At 39.2% G+C, this 14,242-nt stretch overlaps 1 protein-coding gene across 1 annotated transcript; it reads left to right on the top strand.

Annotated features, from left to right (window-relative positions):
• Positions 1-3,048: 3,048 nt before the first annotated feature.
• Positions 3,049-10,958, top strand: TMEM70 (transmembrane protein 70). The gene is made up of 3 exons (XM_032421981.1): positions 3,049-3,365; positions 4,761-4,866; positions 9,643-10,958. The coding sequence occupies exons 1-3, from the start codon at positions 3,156-3,158 to the stop codon at positions 10,098-10,100; spliced, it is 774 nt and encodes a 257-aa protein (XP_032277872.1). The 5' UTR covers positions 3,049-3,155; the 3' UTR covers positions 10,101-10,958.
• Positions 10,959-14,242: the final 3,284 nt, after the last annotated feature.

Below are 14,242 nucleotides of genomic sequence, written 5' to 3' on the forward strand. Positions count from 1 at the left end.
CTGAACTTTCAGTCGTCTGCCGCGGATACTGAATTCTGAGACCATCTTTGACATTCCACGCCGTCTGCCCCAGCACTCTTAACTCTCTCGCTCTCTTTGCCCCTCTCTCGCTCGTCGATCGGCCTATCCTTTTTGCTTGCTTTGCTGTGGTTAAACTCAGGCACCCTTCCAGAAAAGCTGAAACAGCTAAATAAAGTTTGCACTCTGTTTACCGGACGGTGGCAGGAAGGGAATGTAGGGCCAAGACACCATTTCAAGTTGCTCAACTAGGCGCTGTTGTGTTAACAATGTCCAGCAAAGGGAAAATAGATACAGGCGAAACAAAATTTGTTGACCTAATTAATGACTTTTGCTTGAAAGACATGTTTTGTTGATTTGGCAGATAAAAGTCATTGCTTTTAACGGACAGATTTTTCTGGGTTAACTTTTCAAAGCCTTTGCAAAAAAATTTTTTTTTAAGTTTTTGGTTTTAACGGTAGCTCAGAATAGAGTTTGGCAGGGAGAGACAATGGGGTGAGGAGAGGAGGCGTGGGCCCATTTTCAATCATATTTTTCCTCCTATACTTCAAAAGTGTTGTTTTCTTCCCTTCTCTTCCTCTTTTCCTCATTCCATCATCAGCCTCTAAAGGATTGCTATGTTAGTTGCCTAGAGAATGATAGAATTTTCCACGTGAGAATACTGAGGCTAGCTAATGCCAGATTTAGGGCTAGGATGTAGTCTAGGACTGTCTTTTTTTTTTGTGCAAAATTTTACTGTATTTTAAAGTTTTATTTAGGTAGTCAATATAATATATGCCTATTACAAAAAATACAGATTGCAGATGTTTGTTTTCTCCATGCACTTTTACATCATCATATTGTGTGCATATGGTTTTGTATAGTATTAACTTTCCAATTTAACTTACCTGTAACCAAAATCTCAACAAGGATCATTTTTAATGTCTGTATAGAATTACATCATATAAATGTACTGTGATTCACTTAAGTATTTCCTTAAGGTTAGACATTTACCCATTTACCTTGTTTTCATTTTTTAATTTTTTTTTAAGAGCGATAGAGGGTGGGGGATGGGCGGAAAAAGAGACTCTTAAGCAGGCTCCACACCCAACACACAGAACTGGATGTGGGGCTCAATCTTATGACCCTGAGATCATGACTGGAGCCAAAATCAAGAATCGGATACTTAGACTAAGCCATCCAGGTGCCCCAGTCAGTATCATTCTAAAATCCCACTGAAGTAGTTTATTTTCAACAAATGTCTATATTACTAGAATTGGGAAATCTATTTAAGCATAAATAACAATTCTGTGTAATTCTATAGCACAGAATTTTCAGAATATGATCTCATTTTAGCTATTTAGAAACACTGAGAAGTAAACCAAATATTATTTTCATTTGTTTACAGAATCTGTTGGAAAAAACTAAGCTTAACAGAAGTTAAAATTCACATTCTCTCAGTATATTATTGAAGAAATCAATCAAGGAAGCCATTAGACTGAGATGGCTCTAATACCTTGGTAGCCTATGAAAGCAAACCAAAACCTAAGCCAGAGTCAATTCCTGTAAATGTCTAAGAACAACCAATCACAAACGGCCAAGTAGATTTCCCCAAATAATGCAACTGCTTAAACTATAGCCAAATAATTTCCTTGCTTTGCTTCTTCATTGTCTCTGTAGAAACCTTGCCCTTGGCTCCTCTCAGTGGAGGACTCTTCATCACTTTCAGTTTGGTGCTGTCCAATTCCAATAAATTTTTGCTCAAATAAACCAAAAAATTTAAATTCTCAATTTATCTTTGTAACAATATGAAAATACTGTATTAACAGAATATTTTAAACATATCAATAAGATGGATAATTGATGTTTGTAGTATCACACTAAACAGAAGAGTTTTTAAAATGTAAGTGGAGGGGTGCCTGGATGGTCCCTGGTGTTTGCTCATTAAGTGTCTGCCTTCAGCTCAGGTCATGATCCCAGAGTCCTGGGATCGAGCCCCACATCAGGCTCTCTGCTCAGCGGAGAGCTTGCTTCTCCCTCTCCCACTCCCTTGTGTTCCCTCTCTCACTGTGTCTGTCTCTGTCAAATAAATAAATAAAATCTTTAAAAAAAAAATGTAAGTGGAAGATAAGTTTAAGAAAATGAAATCATTCATAAAGAAGCAGTATAATTTTATCCCTTTGGATACCCAGAAAAAAAGTAGACAGGATTTGGAGTTGTCAAGGTGATATTATTTTAGACTTTTAGTTTGATCCTCTCCTGTGCCAAAAGTGTCTGGAGTCAAAAACATTCTTCTGAAATAGTAAACAGAGGAGTGTCAACTAATTGGATGCTCATCCTTTAAGACTCAGGTAACCTGAAGCTTTTAGACGTTTTGAGGCCAAAATAATCATGCTGTTTTCTGGGCTTCTGAAAAATTTTGTAAATTGGTATATTCTAATGATATTGCAGCATTATATTTTAGCTTATTTTTAGGTGTTTCCTCCACTGTGTTAGTACAGTGGATTCCCAATTTTATGCAGTATCTTTATATCCTCTGCTCCTTAGTCTTGGCAATAGGCACTCAGTACCTCTTTAACAAGTAATGAACAAACGTATATGGTTGAGAAGGATTCCGGAAGACAAATCTGTCAAGTATCAGCATCACATGAGCAAGCTCCATTTATTTTCTACCAACCCAATGGTTGGATTAAATTACCACTCATTTTTGTCCAAGTCGCATAAAATATGATTACTCTGTGCTAATAGGCTAGAATCATTTTCCGGAAAGAAAATATATTTGGGGGCCTAGAAAATGACGCCCACGAGAATCAAAGATTTAACCCTGGCTTCCAGGCTTTGTCTTTCGCGCATGGCTCTCTTCTCTGTCCTTCCACAGTCTCACAAAGAGCGCTCAAGTCTGGGAAAGGGAAGCCGCGCGCAAGCTGGGCGTTTGCGTATCCCTGCAACTAGAGGCGGGCGTGCGGTGTTCAGAGCTCTGTCCGCAGGGAACGCGCGTGGCACGGCAAGTTGCAAGCAGGCTACGTATTCTGCGCACGCGCGTGCGGCTAGGGGCGGGGCATAAACGGCAGGTTCCAGCTGCGGCCGGGTGGGGAGCTGGGCCTCAGGGTTCCCCGCTGTCGCCGTAGCGCCGTCTGCCGCCACTTCTCACGCGCGGGATGCTGCTGCTGGCGCTGGGCAGCTCGTGGGCGGCCGAACTTCGGCTCGGCGGGAAGAGGACGGTGCCGTGGGCGGCCGCCGCGCTTCGAGGCCTTAGGGCGGCCGCCTCGCGAGTGGCCTCCTGTAGCGGCTCCTCGGGGCTGGTTGGCTGCGGAAGCGTGGGGCTGCGGGGAGCCTCGCCGCTTCTCGGGCGTCGGGTGCGAACGCAGGTCGGCATTCTGAAGGCCTGCGGACCGAGTGAGGGTGGGCGGTGGAGGGAGCGTCGGGCCTGCGGACTCTGGTGCGGAAGGAGCCCTCTGCGGGGCGCGTAGAGGCAGCCTGCTTCGGCCTCGGGAGCAGGCCAGGGGTCCCGGGGTTTACAGCACCCACGAGTCTAGGAGTATCCGTTCGAAAGTGGTCATTTTCTGGGCGGTTCCAAGTACTTCACAGCTGGCTGCAAACCCAGCGGGTTTGTGATGACTCTATTTTCTCTTCTACCTCTGAGTGGAAGCTCGGAAGGGTTAATTTGCAACGAAATTAGATACACCACCTGGTGACCGAACTGAAAGAACTCAACCTGACTTTAAGTTTGTTCTATTTTCTATTAGATGAGGCTATTTTAAGGAATTCTTTTGCTCCTTGGAAAAGGGGATGGAGACGTTAATCCTCTCCTTTTAATCTGAATAAATTGTCTCCTAATCCTGCTCTGTAAAACATCAGAATTAGCAAACATGTTGGAAGAAATGCCTAACATGGGAATTGGAATCTAATTAAATTTCAGCATAAAGGGATTAGGCATACCTTTTGCATTTTGAAGGGTTTAGACGTTCGGGGTCCCCTTGTTCCTGTGAGATTTGATGAAGATTTCAAGTGAAATATTTTCTTAAGAGGAACTAAGGGATGCAACGAGATGAATAGGGAAAGAGTTTCTCTCTTTTTTTTAAGATTTATTTATTTGACAGAGAGAGACACAACGAGAGAGGGAACACAAGCAGGGGGAGTGGGAGAGGGAGAAGCAGGCTCCCTGCCGAGCAGGGAGCCCGATGCGGGGCTCGATGCGGGGCTCGATGCGGGGCTCGATCCCAGGACCCCGAGATCATGACCCGAGCCGAAGACGCTTAACGACTGAGCCACCCAGGCGCCCCTCTCTCTTTTTAATACTAGCTATAGTATAAACATTTTAGAAATCTTAAAAACGGTCTGGACTTGAAACAGTTTACATTTGCAGTGTTTTACTTACATTATATTAACATCAATTTTTTGAAAAGCTAATGCATTTAAAATTTTGACAATGGAACAAGAGTGATGTTTTCATTAACCACAGAATGAATTATTCCACTAAAATTTTTTTATTTGTTCAAGGCCACACTTTATCTAAAAAGCTTTGAGCTGGGATGCAAACCTAGGTTTTCAAAAAAACACTATTTGTGACTGGAGTTAAGGACAGCTATTTTGTTAGTTTGATTTCTTCAGCTCTGTGGGTTATTTGGGAGAATTCCTTAAATCACCTCGTGTGACAAGTTCTCTTTTACTCTATTATAATTTTAAAAAGTTAAAAAAATTAAAAGTTGGTCTAAAATGCACTTTATTATGTACTCACATTATAATGGTCTCTGTTTCAATAGATACCTCTTTGTTGGGAAAGATGCGTTCAATGCTTACATACACAGCTTGAAAAATCAGAAGATGGAAAGCTGATTTATACTGGGAATCTGGCGAGAACAGTATTCGGTGGGTAATCAGAAGTGAGGGTAATTTCCTTTTTAACCCCCCTTTAGTTGTAAAAAATGTACTTAGGATATGTTATCCCTTATTTTAACATCTCTTAATTGCAAGATATGAGGAGAAATTAGGTTATATATTTTTTTCTTGTGGCCTGTTGAATCAAGATTTAGAGGTTGAGGGGTGCCTGGGTGGCTCAGTCGTTAAGGGTCTGCCTTCAGCCCAGGTCATGATCCCAGGGTCCTGGGATTGAGTCCCACATCAGGCTTCCTGCTCAGCAGGAAGCCTGCTTCTTCCTCTCCCACTCCCCCTGCTTGTGTTCCTGCTCTTGCTATCTCTCTTTCTGTCAAATAAATAAATAAAATCTTTAAAAAAAAAAAGATTTAGAGGTTGGGAACTTTGCATTTTTAGGAGATTTTCAAAAGATTTTTTTTTTTTAAAAGACTTTACTTATTTATTTGACAGAGAGATAGCGAGAGCAGGAACACAAGCAGGGGGAGTGGGAGAGGGAGAAGCAGGCTTCCCGCGGAGCAGGGAGCCTGATGCGGGGCTTGATCCCAGGACCCTGGGATCATGACCTGGGCTGAAGGCAGATACTTAACGACTGAGCCACCCAGGCACCCCCTCAAAAGATTTTTTAAAACTGTTAGGACTTTGTGATCTTATTGCTGGGTGCTAAAGCTTCCATCCTTTGGTCACTTCCCAAGATGTTTAACAGCAAAATAGAACAAGAAGTGTATATTTGTGTAATGTTTGAATATGGAGAGAAAAAATATGGAAGTATACCTCTTAAGGGTAGTTTTTTTGGGAGGGTACACATTCACTTTGCATATTTTTAAATTTGGCAGTTAAAATAAGCATATAATACTTTTATAATTAAAAAATATATTTCTTTTACATTTTTTGAGGTCACCTTAGCATTTTCAAGAAACATCTTTATTTAGTGGCTTTTCAAGGTGGTGTAGAGTACTAGAGAAGACAAGGACAGTTTATTATTATTATTAAAGATTTTACTTATTTGTTTGAGAGAGAGAGTACAGAGGGAGGGAGAGAAATAGACCCCCTGCTGAGCAGCGAACCCAATGATGCTGATACTGGGCCTGATCCCAGGACCCCGGAATCATGAGCTGAGCGGAAGGCTTAACTGATTGAGCCACCCAGGCACCCAAGACAGTATATTAAATAGCTACAAATTTGAAGCTGTTTCCTTAGTTCTTAATTTGGTATTTAGTATGGAATGATTTATTACGGAGGTCAGAAGAACTTAGATATGTGTTTTGCTCAAGTTCCTGAGATTGTATTTCATTTCAGTAATCTTAAAGTATAACCTGAAATATCTGAAGGATTACTTTATAGTCAAATCGGCCACAAGATTTCAGCACCTGCATTTGCATTCCTGTTTTTGGTTATGCTGGTGTCATTGATCATCTAAAATTTACTCTGGAAATCCGTATGTTCTCAAATGTGTGGCATCAAAATAGAATATAATTTTAGGTATTTAAAACTTTGGCAATAAGGACTTATTATAATCACTATTGAGAGGAGTTCTGAAGTTACTGGAAAAATCCATCTTGGGTGATTAGAAATTTCTTCAGAAGTCAGTACATGAGTAGGCCATTGAGCTTATGTCACATCTCTGGCCTCGGATACCTGGATTTATACTATTGGGAGGTGTTAACAGTGACACCCATGATACCTTTCCTTCTGAACAGACACGGTTCCTTCAGATGCAGGGAAGGCTTATTAATTTATTTCTTATTTGCATTTGACTCCATTCTGTAAAGAAGAGAATATAAATAGGAATTAATTTTGGTGTGGGTAGGATGTTATGTTTGTAGAAGAGCATAACTGTTCATGGTATTCAAAGTTCTAGAAATATAACTTGTATAGGAGTTTAATGTTTGAATTCTTTCAATACTCTGTATCTTATTCAGGGATTACTATTTTTTCTATGTAGAAACTGAGGGAGAAACATTTTTTCTATGTAAAACTGAGTGAGAGGCATTAGGATAGAGGTACCATTCTTGGAGATTCTTTAAACTACCGAATGGGGCCTCGTTTAAAGACATTTGAAGGGTCTTTTAGTTGATAGTTCTTGTTAATTCATCAATAAATAATTACTGATGTCATAGTAGTCTTATTGTAGGATGAGTAGAATTTGAACATGAAGAGGTGTGAAAGAAGGGCATCTCAGGCATGGAAGCAGTATGAGCAAAGACATGAAGATGGGAAAGCCCAGAATATGTTTAAAAAATAGTAATTATTTCAATCCAGGGAAAATAAAGTATATGTATGTATTAGTTTCCTCAGGCTTTTGTAATACATTTCCACAAAGTTGGTGACTTAAAGCAACAGAAATTTGTTCTCACAGTTCTGAAAGCTAGAATTCTGAAATCAGGGTGTTGATAAAGGCCCTGTCTCTCTGAAGGCTCTAGGGAAGAATTCCTTGCCTCTTCGAGCTTCTGGAGGCTTTCAGCAATCCTTTGTGTTCCTTGGCTTATGGATGCATAACTGCATAACTCCAGTTTTTGCTTCCTAATTCAGATGGCCCTCTCTGTGTCTCTGTCCTGTTCTGTCCTTATAAGGATATTGTCATTGGATTTATGGGCCAACCTATTCCAGGATGATCTCAATTTTTTATTATCTGCAAGGACCCTACTTCCAAATGACATCATATTTGGAGGTTCTGGGTGGACATGAATTTTGGGGTACACTTTCCAACCCACCATAGTGTAACAAAGTCATGGGGAAAAAAGAGGTAGTTGGAAGGACTGAGGAGGCTTTTATATAGGAGGCGTCTTGGTCCCCATTGTATCCATGTTGTATTGTATGTGTACCAGTGTCATAGCAACTCCCTGTGGGACGAAGGAAGGAATTATTTTTAAATTACTGATGCAAGATAATTAAGCCTTCCACCAATTGCAGTGCACGAGAGTGTGCTGCAGTCTTACCAACAGAGTATGTTGTCAAACTTTTAGTTTTTGGCATCTCACTGTGCTTTTAATTTCGTGTTCTTATGATTGAAGTTTATTAACATTTCATCTGTTTAAGGACCATGTGCAATTTTGGTTCAGTGAGCTGTCTGCTTATATTTCTTGCATGTGTGTGGATAGGGTTGTTGATCTTTTTCTTCTCACATACTAGAAACCTTTTATATGTTGGGGATATTAACCCTCTGTGATAGAGGTTGCAGATATTTTTCTCATTTGTCTCTACTTTGTTTATGTCCATGTACATTTATAATGTAATCAGATTTACCTGTCTTTCCCCTTGATTGCTTCTGTGTTTTCAGTCATAATTAGAAAAGTTTTCCCATTCTCAGATTATAAAGGACTTCATGCATGTTTTCTTATAGCTCTATGATTTTATTTTTTACATTTAAATCTCGGGATAATTTGGAATTTTCCTGGTAGATGATATGAGGGATGGATTGAATTTTATTTTTTTCTATATGGCTATTCAGTTGTCCCAACACCACTTTTGCCCACATATTTGAGATTTTTTTTTTTTTTTTAAGATTTTATTTATTTATTAGTGAGAGTGTGTGCGGAGGAGCAGAAGGAGAGGGATAGGCAGACTCCGTGCTGAGCACGGAGCCCTGTGTGGGGCACAATTTCACAACCCTGAGATCGTGACCTGAGCCAAAATCGAGAGTCGGACACTGAACCTACTGAGCCACCCAGATGCCCTGAGATTATATCTTTATACTAAATTTTCATATGCAGTTTATTTCTAGAGTTCCCATTTTGTTCCATTGATCTGTTTATTTGTGCACCAGCACCACACCATTTTAATTATAGTCTTATGTTTTAGTATCTAATTCCTCTCCCCACCTTTTTTTTCTTCTTTTGTTTTTCCAAATTAACTTTGTAATCAACTTGTCTAGGATCTCAGCTTGTCTGTTTTCTGAACAGATGGTGTTTTTGTTGGGATCATGTTAAAATTATACAATCAAACTAAGGAAATTTACATTTTAAGTCATTTATTGTGGTAAAATATGCATAACATAAAATTTACCATTTGAACCGTTTTTAAATATGCATTTGAGAAGTCATTGATTTTTAATCTTTTTAATATGACAGGTAAAAAAAATCTCACTGTTTTAACTTGAATGTCTTTTCTTGGTAAAAGAAGTTGAATATATTTCCCGCGTATTTCTTAACCACTGGTGTGTTTTTTGGTGATTTGCTATTTTAATCCTGGGCACTTAGTCTAATAATGTTAGTCTCATATTTAAACATGTAATGTTAAGCATGTGGAAGTGCTTGTTAATAGAGAGTTTTATTTAATAATCTGCTAACTGAATTAACATTTATAATATGCATAAGGATCTTTGAGTAATGTTAAGTCTTTTATTGGGGAACTGAGGTGGAGGCCAGTTAACCCTAAAGCAGATTTCCTACATGGAGAGGCAGAGCAGTGTATTGGCCAGTGGCCGGGACACTGGAGTCAAATTGCCTGGCTTTGAACCGCAGTACTGCCTGCCTCTAGGTAGCTTTGTGACATTGAGCAAGTGCTTTGTTTTTCTCATGTCTTACATGGGAATGAGGATGATAGTCATGCATCTGTTGCATAGTGCTTTTTTGAAGATGTCATGAATAAAATATATAAGTATGTAAAGTACTTAAAACAGATCTTGGAAAATAATAATCACTATATATGTGTTTTGATTTTGTTGTTTTGATGATGATAGAAGAAGAAAGGTGGAAGAATTAATTGGATAGATTGATGCTTTTATAAAATCTATAAATATTAATACTGTCCCTTTTTTTTTTTCTTGTTTAGGTGTGAAATGTTTCTCTTATTCTACAAGTGTCATCAGCCTTGCATTACTACCATACATTTTTGCACAAAACAGTATTATATTTGGAAGTGTGCCTTTGCAAATATTATTTTATGGCATCATAGGAAGCTTTACAGTGATCACTCCAGCGCTGCTTCACTTTGTTACAAAAGGCTATGTCGTTCGGTTGTACCATGAAGCTACAACAGACACTTATAAAGCCATTACTTACAACGTGGTGCTTCTAGAAACGAGTACAGTGTTTCACCAGAATGACGTGAAGATTCCAGACAGCGCACATGTGTTTACCACATTTTATGCTAAAACGAAATCACTGTTAGTTAATCCAGGGCTCTTTCCAAACCCTGACGATTATAACCATCTAATGGGTTATGACAAACCATTCACTTTTGATATGGAAGAAGACAATGAGAAGAAACAGGTTAAAGATGAGAAATGAGTCTATTGTTTTTTAGGTTTGTGCTTAAATGTGATTTATGTTCCAATGTATAATAATGAAATTGCCTTTACTTTTATTTTCTGTTAGTGACTGATTAAAAATAATTTGAAACTGTATCAACTTTTAATTTTCAGAGAATTATGTTCCTATATAATAAATATGCTATGTTTGAAAAGCAAATCATGTAATATTCTACCATTTGTGTTTTTAAAAGTGTGAAAATACATGTTCATGCTGGCATAAGCATGGATAATTTTATATAATAATTGTGGTTGTCTCTAGGCTGGGTATCAGGTGTCAGAAGCAGATGGGAGAGTTGTTTTTCCTTTACGTTTGGATTTTTCTAGGTGTATAGATATTAACTTTGCCCACATTAAAAACTATTTTTAAAAATTCTAAAATAATGGGAAGCAGTGTTAATCTTCCTTTGGTTCACAGGTTTTTGCTTATCTTTTCAGGCATAGTTGCGCATAATAAGGATCTCCATGTCCAGTTGAGTGTGGTAGCTACAGGAGAAATGGTGACCTAAATAGTGATGTCTTTGGTGGCAGTCTTCTCCCTTGTGTATCCTATCAGAGTTGGAAAATCATAGTTACTAAATAGATGGACAGGAGTTTTTATAAAATCGCAATCTCTTTGTTAATTTTATGAAGTATTGGAATTTTAAGATTTTTAACCTCTAATTGTAAAATGAAAATTGGTTCTTGTGAAGGATATTCGGCAAGGAGCAGAAGGCCTCAAGTCATGCTATTTAGATCAGTAGATAACTTTTTAAGTGCCCAGTGTGTGCCTGATACTGTGCTAGTAGTCAGAGTCATAGTTAAGAACAGAACACCCAGGGGCGCCTGGGTGGCTCAGTCGGTTAAGCGTCTGCCTTCCGCTCAGGTCATGATCCCAGGGTCCTGGGATCGAGCCCCGCGTCAGGCTCCCTGCTCAGAGGGGAGCCTGCTTCGCCCCCTCCCTCTGTCCTACCCCCTGCTCGTGCTCTCTTTCTCGTTCTCGCTCTATCTCAAATAAATAAAATCTTAAAAAAAAAAAGAACAAAGCACCCAGTCTCTATGGAGCTGTCTGATGTCTCCTATTGTCTGCCATGATGGTAAATCTTACCTTTATGGCTTGCCTGTGTATGAGGAAGGTTGATGGAAAAGCACCAGAAACATCATGAGTTCATAGACAAAGATCAGATCTGAAGCTGCTGGAGGCTTATAGGAGAGACCATGAGGTGGAAAAGTGCTCCCCTTTCTGAGACCTAGAGCCTGCCCTCTGCTAGGATCAGCCAACTTGTGATCCTAGCAGAAGGTGGGCTCTACGTCTCAGAAAGATGAACAAGCTGGTGTCATCCTCATCTTCAGTTTGGGCCTCTGCCTGCCCGTTCCTCTGTCCTACGTCATCTGGATATATACCTGTTGCTATCTTTCTATAAAAAAATTTTTCCATAGTCAAATGTTGATCAGATATTAGTAGAAGCAAGAAAAAAAATCACTCTTAGTTCCATTCCTAGAAGAAAAAACAGCTTTGTTAATATTTTAACATTTTCTTCCAAGGATCAGTTTCTTCATAACTTGTTCTGACTGTATCATATCTCTTTAAATGTTCTGTATCCATATAACCATTATGTCACCTGTGTAGTGGAATGAAAAACCTGTTTTTATTAGTATCAGAATAATTCAGAAGACAACTTGGTTGTTTAGGGAAAAGAAAAAAAGCTTAAAATACTAAGTGAGAAAGATGACTTCTCAGGTGCATGGTCTGGAGCAACACCAAGAAGTAGAAAAGGAACAGTATGTGTAGAATATGATTCATCACTGAAATAAGTCAGCAGAAACAATTCAGGCCAAGGTGAGGAGGAAAAATTTACACACATCTCTCTATGCCACTTTACTACCTTCACCACAGGTGGAGTAAAATCTTGGAAAGGTTAGGGAGGTGAGGAGTCTCCCACTATCTATAGGAAGGGCGTTGAGTCAATTTTGAGTCTCAAAGGCAGGGTGATCCTGGCTTAACATCTGGGTTATATCAGATAATAAACCCATTGATAATAAAATGTTTTGTAATCCCTTTCCAAACCTCGATTTCATTATCCTGAAAGACTTCAGCTTTTAGAAGCAAAAGTAACAAAGTGGCCATTAGGTCTAAATGATAGCCTTAGCTTGCACACAATTTTAAAAAATTGTATTCTGATTTTTTTCAGGTACTTTTGTTGTTGGCTTCCTTTTTGTAGAGAATTTCAATCATTCAAAAGTAGAAGAGTACAATGAATCAACATGACTGTCATTCAGATTCAACAATTACCAATTTGTTGTCAATATTGTTTGATTTAGACCCCAACCACTTGCCCTCTACTTTTATTTGGAAGCAAATCCCAGACATCATAACATCTCTTTCTTAAATGTTTTGTAACTCTACCAGATTATGACTTAAAAAAAAAACTGTAATAACATTATAATACCCAAACCACTCCCCTCTCCCCAAAGTTATCAAGGATCCAGTGTGTTCAAATTCCAATTCCTCCCCACATGTTGTTTGGATTAAGATCTAAGTAAATTCATGCCTTATTCACACCAATTTATGAAATTTCTTTTAAGACTCTTCTATGGGCCCCTCCATTTCTTTCACTTCGTTTTTTTCTCCCTTGTAAATTATCTGTTGAAGAAATGGAGTTCTTTATCCTTTACATCTTTTCGTGGTCTAGACTTTCTGATTGTATCCCTGAGGTGTAGATTAACATGTTTCTCTGTCTTCTGTATCTCCTATAAATTGGTAGTAGGACTTGAGGCTTCATCAGAATGATATTTGATTACTTTGGATAAGACTAATTCATAGATGATGTTGCTTATATTAACTATTGTTGCATTAACAAATTGCCCCCAAAAGTTAGAGGTTTTTTTTTTTTTTTTAAGACTTATTATTTGAGAGAGAGAGTGTATGTGAGCGAGCAGAGGGAGGGGCAGAGGGAGAGGCAGAGAAGCAGACTTCCCACTGAGTGGGGAGCCTGACAAGGGGCTGGATCCTAGACCCTGAGATCATCACCTGAGTTGAAATCTAGAGTCGGATGCTTAACTGTCTGAGGCACCCAGGTGTCTCAAAAATTAGAGGTTTAAAACCAGTTTAATACTGCATGGTGCCTGTTGGTCCAGTATCCAGGAATGGCTTAGGTGAATGCTTCTGGCTCAGGTTCTCTCATGAGATTGCAGTCAAGCTATCACCTGGTGCTGCTGTCATCTGAAGGTTGAACTGGGCCAGGAGGGACTGTTTCCAAGGTGGCTCACTCACATGACTGACAAACTGGTGCTGGCTTTTTGGTGAGAGGCCTCAGTTTCTCACCACATGGTTCTCTCTTTAGGGCTGCTTGCTTCCGCTAGAGGAACTGATCCAGAAGAGCAGAGTGGAAGCCACAAGGATGTATTTTATCTACCTTGGAAGTTGCACACTGTCATTATGCAATATTTTATTAGTTACAGAATCAGCCTTATTCATTGGTGGAGATTACACAAGGATTTGAATACTACGAAGTAAGGATCATTGGGAGCCATCTTGGAGGCTGGCTACCACAGGGTTCATCCATCAAGAAGTTCACAAAGTCTTTCTGTCTCTCTCTTTGTGAAGTTAGCAACCACTGATGGCTCAGTGCTTAAGCTCAGTAATTCATTAGCTGTTGCAAAATGGTTATGTTCTATTTTTCCTTTTTTCATATATTAGCTGAATACTTCTAAAAATAGATAAAAGAGTATAAGGAGGCAAGGGAAAATTGTCCCATCTACTATCTGGTTACCGGTAGTTCAGTTTCTATAGAAAAGTCAGGATAAATGCTTGATTCTTTCCCTTTATTAGTTTTCGAAAGAGTTCACTTCCTAGCATCATCTAATGATTAATTAGACTTTTAAAATATTATGAGCTCAGGGCGCCTGGGTGGCTCAGTTGGTTGAGTATCTGACTTGGTTTTCAGCTCAGGTTCTGATTTCAGCGTTGTGAGATCGAGCCCCGCATTGGGCTCTGCACTCAGTGCAGAGTCTGCTGGAGATTCTCTCTCTCCTCTTCCTCTGTCCCCCCTCCCCCCCCCAGCTTGTGCTTGCTCTCTCCCTCTCTCTCAAATAAATAAAATCTTTTTTTTTTTTTTTTAAGATTTTTTTTATTTATTTGAA

This window comes from Phoca vitulina, unplaced genomic scaffold, assembly GCF_004348235.1.
Source record: "Phoca vitulina isolate PV1807 unplaced genomic scaffold, GSC_HSeal_1.0 scaffold25, whole genome shotgun sequence".
Lineage (NCBI taxonomy): Eukaryota > Metazoa > Chordata > Mammalia > Carnivora > Phocidae > Phoca > Phoca vitulina.

Coding starts and splice junctions, on each gene's coding strand:
- TMEM70 (XM_032421981.1), top strand. CDS start 3,156: ATGCTGCTGCTGGCGCTGGGCAGCTCGTGGGCGGCCGAACTTCGGCTC. Junction 3,366..4,760: donor GGCGTCGGGTGCGAACGCAG/GTCGGCATTCTG, acceptor CTGTTTCAATAG/ATACCTCTTTGTTGGGAAAG. Junction 4,867..9,642: donor TCTGGCGAGAACAGTATTCG/GTGGGTAATCAG, acceptor TTTCTTGTTTAG/GTGTGAAATGTTTCTCTTAT.